The 11,273-nt window shown below is 33.7% G+C and overlaps 1 protein-coding gene and 1 long non-coding RNA gene across 7 annotated transcripts; one reads left to right on the top strand and one right to left on the bottom strand.

The window, feature by feature from the left end:
- Positions 1-330: 330 nt before the first annotated feature.
- LOC131602053 (rhomboid-like protein 14, mitochondrial) lies at positions 331-1,798 on the top strand. Its single transcript, XM_058874039.1, has 2 exons — positions 331-744; positions 846-1,798. The coding sequence occupies exons 1-2, from the start codon at positions 532-534 to the stop codon at positions 1,644-1,646; spliced, it is 1,014 nt and encodes a 337-aa protein (XP_058730022.1). The 5' UTR covers positions 331-531; the 3' UTR covers positions 1,647-1,798.
- A 2,973-nt stretch (positions 1,799-4,771) lies between these two features.
- Positions 4,772-9,619, bottom strand: LOC131630171 (uncharacterized). 6 transcript variants are annotated; one of them, XR_009292272.1, is made up of 11 exons: positions 9,243-9,619; positions 9,100-9,139; positions 8,848-8,924; positions 8,708-8,775; positions 8,514-8,581; positions 7,848-8,038; positions 7,606-7,661; positions 6,937-7,519; positions 6,615-6,762; positions 6,345-6,505; positions 4,773-5,801 (listed from the first exon to the last, which is right to left on the bottom strand). It is a non-coding gene; the product is annotated as an uncharacterized LOC131630171 (long non-coding RNA). The 6 variants fall into 6 exon arrangements; XR_009292271.1 differs by having other exon boundaries at positions 6,615-7,182; positions 7,377-7,519; XR_009292273.1 differs by having other exon boundaries at positions 7,377-7,519; positions 9,243-9,618.
- Positions 9,620-11,273: the final 1,654 nt, after the last annotated feature.

Below are 11,273 nucleotides of genomic sequence, written 5' to 3'. Positions count from 1 at the left end.
TGAGTTGGAACATTGAAGATGCTATAATAATATGGTAAACACTCCGGTACCCTTGAGTTTAGTTGGGTACCGATACCCTTGTCAAATCAAATTATATTATTCAAACACACTTCACTTTTTACATTTATTTTATTTAAAATAAAGTCAAATTTTAAATCAATTTGTACTCAAAGGTACCCAATTTCTTATCATGTCATGGGTACCTAAAAATTTACTAATATAAAATACCACGTCAGATAAAAGTGTCTAGTTGGCATTTCGGAGCCAAATAGATCTGATTGATGACGCAATATCTAATTTATCCAAAATAAAATTGATCTCCTCGCGGAGAAAAGTATCAGAAAACAAAAAGAATCCAGAAGTTTCTTTCCGCAACACCCAAATCAACACTCATAAATACATACAAATATACGTTTCTTAACGCCCACGTCGTGAATCACCACCCCTATATACATCTTTCAATTCACTCTCGTGAAATCACTACTGCAAAACAGAAAGAGAAGAAAATTTGAAGAAAACTGAAACTAAATCATGGAATCAAACCCCGGAAGAGGAATTTCAAGAGGAATGCTTCCATTACTAGCTCTCCACACCTTCGCCGAATATTACCGATCCGACTCAAAACCTCCCGTCACCGCCGCCCTCATCGCCGCCAACACTCTCATCTATCTCCGACCAAATTTCCTCCGTCACCTCATTCCTCCCATCGATCAAATCTGGTTCAACCCTCACCTCATCCTCAAGGTACTTCAATTTCAATCAATTCATATTTCATCGATTTAATTTATCAATTAACCTAAAAATTAACCTAATCGCGATTAATTCTTGTTTATTTTCTTTCGCAGAACAAGGATTTACAACGATTCTTCTTATCGCCGTTCTACCATATCAACGATTCTCACCTCGTTTACAACATGATATCTCTTCTCTGGAAAGGTATTCAATTGGAAAATTCCATGGGAAGTGTTGAGTTTGCTTCTACGGTTGCTTCTCTTCTCGCTTTATCTCAGAGTATAACCCTAATTTTGTCCAAATCGTTGTTTGTTTTCTTCGATTATGAAAGATCTTACTTCAACGAATATTCTGTTGGTTTCTCCGGCGTTTTATTTGCTATGAAAGTAGTTCTCAATTCGCTATCGGATGATTACAGTAATGTTTACGGTGTTTTGGTTCCGTCGCGTTACGCGGCTTGGGCTGAGTTGTTTCTGATTCAAATGTTTGTGCCAGGTGTGTCGTTTCTTGGTCATCTTAGTGGTATACTTGCAGGACTGGTTTATGTGAGGTTGAGACGGAATTATTCTGGTTCGAATCCGTTGAGTGTTGTTTTTAGGGGGTTTAGTTCTTTGTTGAAATGGCCTGTGAGGTTTTTTGGGAATTTGTTTGGGTTTAGGAGGGGACGGATTTCTGGTAGGGGGACTGTTGGACGGTCGGGGAGGAATGCGAATGCGAGGTCTGCTCGGCCGGCTGTTGATTGGAGATGCCATGCTTGTACTTATGACAATTCTGGTTTGTTGAGTGTTTGTGAGATGTGTGGGACTAGCAGGGTTTCTTCTTCTTCGCAACGGGATGGTCGGGATTATTATGATTCTGATGGTCTTTCAATGGATGAACTGCGCCGCAGGAGAATAGAAAGATTTGGTAGGTGATGGTGAAGGTAGAGTTGTAACAATAATACAACTGGATGTAGAAATTAGATAGATTTTACTTGGCTGGATATATGTTTGTTATGCAATGTAACTATGAGCTGATTTTGCAAAGAGTTATTATGTTAATCTAGTGAATTACATCTTTTAGTACATGGAACAATGAATCCTTTTCTTGCAAGATTGGTTTAGCATTTTCATCCATGGTGGTTAACAAGATTTGTTTTATTGTTAACTATCCCATCAGTCACTAAAATATATTTTTTTAATATACTGGGTTTTGTACAGGAATACTATGCATAACCAAACCCCGATCAAACCCCAAACATCTTCATCTTTTTTTTTTAAACTTTTCTTCTTCTTCTTCTTACATTGGCAATGGTAGAGGGACAAACATGGTCGATGAAAAGAATGAGCAATTGAGAGTATTATCACTAGACATTCAAGCAAGGCAAATAATCTTGCGCCACTTATTCTTACACTGCCATTAATATTCTTCAAATTATTGTTTCAACAAATTAATTTTAAAAAACAGTTCCTCAAGATCTTCACACTTAGTGCTATTTTATGCTTCTCACTTGTTTGTGGGAATACCTCACTTAGAAATATTTTCTTTCGTTCAATCCAGCAATCGATGCAAAAAGTAGTTTTTCATAGTAACTTTTGGTTTCGGTTGGTTCAACTGTTGGACGTGCTTTGAAGAGTGTTGTTCAAGGAATTTTATTGAAAAAGCTCCACAAGTTTTTTACTGATCTCTGTTAGTTCTTTCAATGGGATGGGTTTATGAATCATGATGCAAAATCTGAGACATGGGCTTCATGAATGTTGGGTTTGAATGCATGGTTTTATGGCTATTGCTTTGGCAACGTCGTTTTATGGCTACTGCTTTGGCTGCATCGTTTGAATGCTGGGTTTTTGAGATTAGAAGATGGTAAATGCTGAGTTTTATGTATGTAGGGTTTTTGAGATTAGAAAATGGTAAATTTAAGTTTATGAAGTTTTTTACATGAATATTGACCCTTCAAAAACAAATGGAAATGGATCTATTGTGGGTTGTGTATTTTCTGAGTTTGTTCTAGTTGTCAAGAACAACTTGTTTTTTTTTGGATTTTTGGATTTTGAGGAAGAAGATGATTAACACTAATCAAAACCACAAAAGAAAAATATTAGTGATAGATTTTTCCATTGTTAAATCAGTCATAAAATTGGTCTAAATTATGTGGCATCTTACCTCAACACTACATTAAAATATTTAAATGTTGTTTTTAAAAATTAAAGGAGTAAATTGGACTCCTAGTAAAAAATAAGAGATAAAAAGCATATTTAACCAACTATTTATTGTGATAATTGTTTATGTATAAATTATTTTTCTAACTATTTATTGACAATAAAGATATTTTTTATTTAAAATTTCAAGTTTGACATATGGATAATTCTTACTTATTGTTTTTATCCACGCACCAAATTCTAAAGTGGTAGAATGAAATAAACCTAAAACCAACATTAGTTAAAATAAAGCATATAAAGGATTTAATACAGTGTGATCCCCTTATCTTACTGAGTTAAGTGCAATTTTAAGTTTATTAATTTTTGTGTTTTGGTGATTGACTGAATTTTCTACCAAAGGGTGGAAGACTGGTCACCTTTTTTTGTAATCATTCATAAAGATTAGGGTTGAATCCCTCCATAAATGATTTTGGTTTTGTCTTCATAATTTCTTCAAGCATTCTCTCAAAGTGAGTATCTATATTAGAGCAAGGGTTCCAATAAGTGGAGACGGTTTACAACCTGCTAAGTCAGAAAAAATGGCTACACAAAAGGGAATAAAAGTTGTCAATGACTCACAAATTGTGGAAGCAAGACGAAGTCGAGAACCAAATATCTTAGTACCAGGTTGAAGGTGTATGAAATTAATTAGTATTGTACTAAGAGGGACTTCCATTTTGATACATCAATAACACAATGATTTACATTTTTCATATTTTAGTAAGTCATACTGGTGCTTTCATTGACTTCATGGCTATTGAAACATGTTTGAAAACCATTAAAAACCAACTTGCTAAACTACCTACGAGAGACGGTCACCATTCTGTTTCAACATCAGCTGCATCAACTTACTGACACAGTAATGTCACAAAACACTTCCATCTTGGAATTGACCACCTCGTTGGTACGCATGAAGTCTCTTCTCACATATGTGGCACAAAATCCCGTCACCCAAGGTCCGACTCAAGTTTGAGAGCAATCGTTTCATGTTCAGAACACGTGTCTTGAGTTTCCTTGATTTGATGACATTGACGTGTTAGCATTGATTTTAAGGTCAATTAATTTTGATTATTACTATACATTAGAACTAGTAGAAGACCCGTGCGTCCGCACGGGTAATTCAAATTTTAAGATAAGTAATGTATTACAGACGCATAAAAAAATTAAAAATTCGAATGAGAAATGTTCATTTAAGATTAACAAAACATAATATAGATGAAATCAATCTATATATATTAGCTATGTAAAAAAACATGGAAATGCAATATTTTAGGTAATTCGATAAGGTTAAATTGTTGGTGATATACAATTGTTATTATAAAATCACTAAAGTCACTAATAATTCAATAAGGCTAGGTTTGAGTTGATATTAGGGCCAAAACTTAAATACGACGCAGACCACAGTTTCATTCTAAAGATTTAATTTTGACTAATAAAATTTTGATTTTTAATAGATTCGGTTAATTCAATTTGACGGTTAAATGGGATGAATTTGGCCAATTTAATATTTATTGGACTAAATTCAGAAAAACAACTTTTTCTATATAAGTTCACAAACAAACAAAATTATTTCGTGATAACATTTTTAATATCATTTGACATTAATTTGATCATAATAAAAATTGATAATAATCTGACAACATTATGAATCTCATTTTTATAATGGATTCGGCTCATGGTAATAAAAATAAATAATAAATATTGGTTGATTTTTGGTCTAATTCGATTTTCGATGGATACAAAATAATTTTTTGAAACTGATCAAAGTAATCCTATACTATTCAAATTAAATTCATTTTTGTGCTTCTCTAGACTATTCAAATTAAATTCATTTCTGCGAGAATTTTCATTTCTGTGCTTCTCTAGACTATTCAAATTAAATTCATTTCTGCGAGAATCTAATCCTGAAAAGTCACATTCTTGTCCTCTTTGTGCTTTTCACTTTATTATTCTCTTTGTTCCAAATCCCAACAAAAAAACACAAACTCGTTGCTTCATTAGTTCATTTCACCCGTTACTTGCATTATTACTAAGATATCCTATTAAAAAAACGAAACAACGATATTTCTCTCTCTATTCTCCGCTTCAACTCTTTCGTCAAACTCACTCCGCTACCAAAACTATATCACCAACACATGAGTATGAAATAACCAAACTATATTAAAATTTAAATTAAATTATCCATTGACATGTTTAATATAAGAAAATTACATATGCACTGTCTAATACATGTCCAAAGTTTAACCTGGTTAATTTGCTACCAGTAGGATTTTTTTTTTAACTTCAACACTATAATTTGGTATCTCATTTCCTTCAAGAAGAACCTATACACAATTCTTTATTTAATTTGCAAGTAGCTAGCTTAGAATAAATAAATAATCAAAAACCATAGACTACGATCTTCTCTTTTTCTTGGCTAAGACACCAAACATATCAGTTGGCTCTATGATGAGATCTTTTCTTTTCCTAATAATTCACATCTAACACTAACAATAAGACATTTCCATCAATCTCCTTGGATTTCCACCAACGGTTTCTATAAGTCCTTACAGTAAAACAACACCTAGCAATTATCGTTCTTTCACCTTTTGCTATTTCATTTTTATATAAAATATATATTTAATAAACCAACTTTACAAGCACATCACAAAAAGAAAAGAAGTGAAAGTGTTATCTAAAGGGTTCAATGGGCCAAGATTCTTCAAGAAAAACTGCTTCCTCAAAGCATTCAGCAGCTTCCAATGTTGATGTTCCCAAATCATCTTTGTACACAAGTCCAAGATTGTACCATGCATATGAGTTTGTTCTGTCAAGCCTTAATGCCTCAATGAGAAGGCTTCTAACAATTGAAGATGATGATTAGAGAGTTCATGTGATAAAGCTCCATTGGACCTGCAATAAATGTTTTAGAACAAATTTTAAGAGTACTTTGGGCTCCAGGCAGAGCTTAACAAAAGAAAAGTCTAATATTAATAATATAATAGCTTTGTGATTCCTTAAATAATAGACATGTTGGCATTTTTGGTAAATCATGCACATTTCAAAAGATTATTTTCAAGAGATTGATAAAAAGAAAATAACATTTTGTTGCAAGGGATACGCCTGCATCTTCTAAGGTGTGTATCTTCTAAGGTGTGTATCTTCACCACTGACTTCAAACCATTTTTATGGCTTCTCTTTGGTGCTTAGCTCATGGATTTTAAACATGATAAGTATTTTATATGCAGAAGGAGACTGCACAACTCTATTACACTGACTAACTTTTAGGAGTTCCCTCCGTTTCTATCGACTTTTTGCTTTCTTTGTTGAGGATTTCTTATCTACCAGCCTCTTGTACATATATATCTTTTCCTCTCAGTATAATCAAAATATGGAGTATACGTAAACATACAAAGTGACCAATTATTATAGATAGCATAGGAGATTTAGACTCACCAGTATTTAAAGCTCAGATAGAATGAGAGTTCATAATAAACATAGGCGGCAGCACCATAAGCAGCATCTTTAAGAAGAAATGCAGAAGTAATTTCTGTCACTGAAGTCGGACAATTGTTCATGGTCTCTTGAAGAAGAGAAACCACAACAGGAGCTAGAAGCTAAATTAACAATAAAGATCGCGCACACATATTAGTCTATAGTCAGTATAGTCATTGAAACATCTCAGAGAAAATACAAGAAAACCTGTGATGTTTAAATTTCACTTACATGGCTATTATTTTCAAACAATACAATGTACAGAGCTTCAGCACAAGGCCTCAATTTTTTTGTCCACGGGATCATATCTTACTCGTGGTGAAAAGACTCAAGGTTACAGCACCACTCCTCCAAATCACTTGCGGTCAGAACAAAATACCTGTTGGAATCTAACAACACTGTTTAGTCTAGAAATAAATAGAGAGCATAATCATGAAGATATTTATAACTATCTATTGAAGGGTGATTTTGTAAATTTCAAAACTTACAGTTAACATTTTAAGATATCTTCTCAATCAATTATATGTAAACATAATAATATTTCAAAACTAACCTTCAACATTTAACACACTCTTACATGACAGTAACGTTACTGAAATGCACACTCATAGATTTTCCATATGTTGAAGTTGAAAGCAATGAATTAGCTTTTTCACAGTAGTTCGGTTTTACACAGCATATTACACAAAAGAACTATTCGATCATTGGAGAGAAGGGAGGTTACAACACCACCAACTGCACTGGAAATATTTTTCTTCATCATCAATACACAGTCAAACCTCCATTTCTCAAAATCATCCTTCATCATCAACAATACACCGATACCATGGACAACATAAATTTCACACCCAAATAAAAATACAGCAAACAAATACCAACAAAATCTGAAACAAAATAGAAAGAGAGGAAGAAACCCAAAATTGTGTGACTTTGCCACCACATCAATAATAGTTTCGTAAGTGAAAGCCAGATATGATAATAATTATTGCTTACCTCAGGGGGGATTTTCATCTCATAATCTCATTTCCCAGTGAAGCAATAGCCAAAACCAAGAACCCTTCTGGCCAGTCTACAGTAGTAAAACCATATATTGCAGCCTCTGCTGCAGCATCAATAAAAACAATGGCTTTGCCAAACTGTTTGTCGAGAACACACAAGTGATTAGACAATAGTCACAATGGTCCATCATGATTTAACAGATTTCAGTTTTATTTGAATATACCATGTAACCTGGAATCGGTAGTGAACATATAGCTGGCAACAAACAGCTCTGCATAGCTGAACCAAAAGAAAAAATGCAACTCCATTAAACTAAAAACTTGCTACGTAATACACACAAACATGCCATATCAGTTCATAACAGTCCAAGCCAATACACATATACATGATTCAAAATCTAAACATGTCCTACATTTTGTATTCGAACTGATCTAACTAACCAATTTGCAAGCCAAGATTTAATACCTCCAATTGACATTCACATGCAGTTTTAGAAGCATTCACAACCGATGCATCAGAAAACCAATACATCTCAGCATAAACACACAAAAAACTTTGATGCATGAGCTGCCTTCGACATAGCATGATGAAACGTTGATCACCGTATCACACACCTGCTTGCTGAACCATATCAACCTATATCGAACCATACCAACCTGCACAATTAGAAATAAGGCAAGCATCAGAGCAGAATCATGGAAGTTGCATAATCTCTAACCCAATCAAAGTGGAAAGTACATTCCATCCAAGTATCAAATTAACTAAAATGGAACCACTCAATCATTTCGGTTCAGACATGAATTTCTAAATAATCTCAAACCTTGAATCTCACACCTACACAAAGCATCAAAACCAATTTCAATTATGCAGAAACTTCAATAGAAAACAATCACACAGGGTATGTGATACATTGACAAACTAAAACAATTGCATCATAGAAAAAATACCAGTACTGTAAACATCCAATGCCATAACAAATCAAAACTTGATTCAAGGCAAAACCATTTCACACAATGCATTCAAGCAGATTAAACATCAAAAGTGGTTTATATAAGATCTTAGTAAAAAGAGGGAGTTAACAACCATAATAAAGACCTAAACGAACGACGTGAGAATCAAGAAAAGACATACTTCTCATATTTGTGGTACTTCTCTAGTAAAGAAAGCAGGCGCTTATCACGTAAATGCTTGTCCAAGACCTATAAATGTATCAGGAATTATGAATATTTGTTAAAAGCATAAACAAAATTACATATCAAAATATAGATTTGAAAACATTTACAGCTCAACTATTTGCATGACATCATGATTGAAAACATTCACACCTCAAAATATAGATTTGAAAACATTCACACCTCAACTATCCACAGGTTTAAATATCTCTTCCACCCACCTATTATAACAAAAACCGAAGCTTTTAGAAAATGAAGATATGATACTTTTAAAATGTATCATCATTTCATACCTGAACATGTCTGACCAAGAATAGAGAAATATTTGTTCAAAACCCATGGTAATCATCTGATCTGCTTCATCAAGTACCTAGTAAAAAGAGGCACAACGTTAGCAAAATACTTTTGCAGATAAGAAAACTAATGTGATTCTTCATCAACCCGCGACGGTGTTTACGAAATCGAACTTTCCACTGAGACATTTAGAATGCAGAAGCCCTTAATAGAAAAAAGAATCTAAGACCTTGTGAAAGTAAGAAACTCACCATTTTCTGAAACAACATTATCTATAGCAAAAGCATGGATCTGTAACAATCAGTAAAGAGCGGAAATCAACAACAATAATAAGCGGAAATCAAAAATGTCTCAGTAGAAAGAAAAAAAGCCATAAAATCGAAATCACACGAACCAGAAGAATCGAAGAAACCCAAACCTTAACAAACTCGGCATCCCACGCATTGAGTTCATCTCTAGATTGTTTTTCATCAGAACTCTCTTCCTTCAACGTGTTTCTTATATAAAGTATCTTTCTCGTAACATTGGGAAGAGGAATTGCGATGTCGGCACATTTAGGGTTTGGATTGGAAAAGGGGAGGCAGGGTTCGAAGCGGAGAGGGGGAGGCAGGGATGAGGGAGAAAGGACTGATTTAGGTTTGAAGAAGGAAGAGAGAAAGCGGGTGAGAGAGAGAGAGAGAGAACGACAAGCAGAGAGGGAGAGAAAAAGTGTGGGAAATGGAAAAGTTTTTTGAAAAAGTTTTTGGATTTTGAAAGGTTTGAGGAAAAACCTAATGATTAATAGGTATATTAAGAAATAGTGAAAAGGTATATGGAAAGATAGTGCCATTTGGAGGAATGAAGAAATGTGATTGGTGGAAATAAAACTTTGATTTAGCAAATTACAATAAAGGGCTTTTGTAAGAGTAAATAATTTTTTCATTAAGGGCAATTTAGGGAGTTTGGTGGTATGTTTTATTCTTAGTTAGGTAGTTGATTGGAGCATATCACTAGAGCTGTCAAAATGGGCTAGCTCATATGGGCCCGCCCGCCCGACCCGAAAAATTATAGGGCTTGGGGCTTCAAATTAGAGCCCATATTTTTAAGGGCTTTTTTAGCCCAGCCCTAAAAAGCCCGTTACCCATATGGACCATGGGTAGCCCATGAGGCCCGCACAAGTATAAATTTCAAAAAATTATATTAGTTATTATACTGTGTCACTCTAAAATAAAACATTGATTATTCTCACTTCACTAAATTTTGTTTCTATTATATTCAATCTTTCTCTTTTAAATATTATACATTAATATAATCAACATTATTTCCTCGTATTTTATTAGTTTCTCTTATATTAAATATTTGAGTATTATTTTCTACAATTTAAACATGTAGTATATTTAAAAACACATTATAGTATTTATAAAAGATGATATAGTACTTAAAAATGTATTATGTTTAAAATAATATAATTTTTTATTTAATTTTTAATAAATATAATGGATTTTTTATTTTAATTTTTTTATTAAAAAAAGCCCGTTTAGGGCCGGGTAGCCCGAAGCCCATCTAGGGCCGGGCTCGGGTAGTAAGTTTGAGGCCCATATTACAATAGGGCTTTTTTGGCCCAGCCCTAAAAAGTTCAGGCCCATTAAAGCCGGCCCTAAATGGGTCGGGTAGCCCATTTTGACATCTCTACATATCACCACCACAACATAAATAAATAAGATAGTGGTGTCGTGGTTTCAATTGATACAACAAAATTTTCCATTCCAGTCTGAAAAGCGTTCAATAGGCCTTAGAGTTGGAGTTTGAGTCTTTTTATCTGAGAGGCCCAACTTTAAAATAATTTAAAATAGAAAATAGAACATATTGTATTTTAAATTTAATTCAAATAAATTTTTCTCATACAAGCTAGTTAGAAACATAAGAGAAAGATTAAATAGAGAAGATATACTTATAATAGAGATAATAGGGGAGAAAGAAAAGTTAGATCGAGGAATATGACTGTGATTATTGTTGATAAAAAGTGGAAGAAGGATATTGTGGATGTGAAAAGAGTAAGAGATTTAATCATAGCCTTGAAATTTGTAGTGAAACAAATGTTATTAGTGCTTACGTACCTCATGTTAGGTTAATATAACACCTTCAGATAAAACTTTGGGAGGATTTAAAAGGCCTATTTCGGGAGGAGATACGTTTTTTTAGGAGGGGGTCTAAGTGGTCATGTAGGGAGCGTAACAAGAAGTTTTGAGAGCGTGCACGAGGGTATCGTTTAGGGAGGTCAATGCGGATTGTAAATCCATCTTGGAGTTTTTTTCGACTTTGGATCTTACTATAATAAATATTTGGTTGAGGAAAACAGATGAGCATCTTATCACATATAAAAGCGGGATGACATGTCCTCAGATAAATTTCTTTTTTATTAGAAATTCAAATAGAAGATTTGTTT

The sequence above is a fragment of the Vicia villosa genome, linkage group LG1 (genome assembly GCF_029867415.1).
Source record: "Vicia villosa cultivar HV-30 ecotype Madison, WI linkage group LG1, Vvil1.0, whole genome shotgun sequence".
NCBI lineage: Eukaryota > Viridiplantae > Streptophyta > Magnoliopsida > Fabales > Fabaceae > Vicia > Vicia villosa.
Note: the sequence above shows the minus strand (reverse complement) of the source record. Positions and strands in the feature narration are given on the sequence as shown.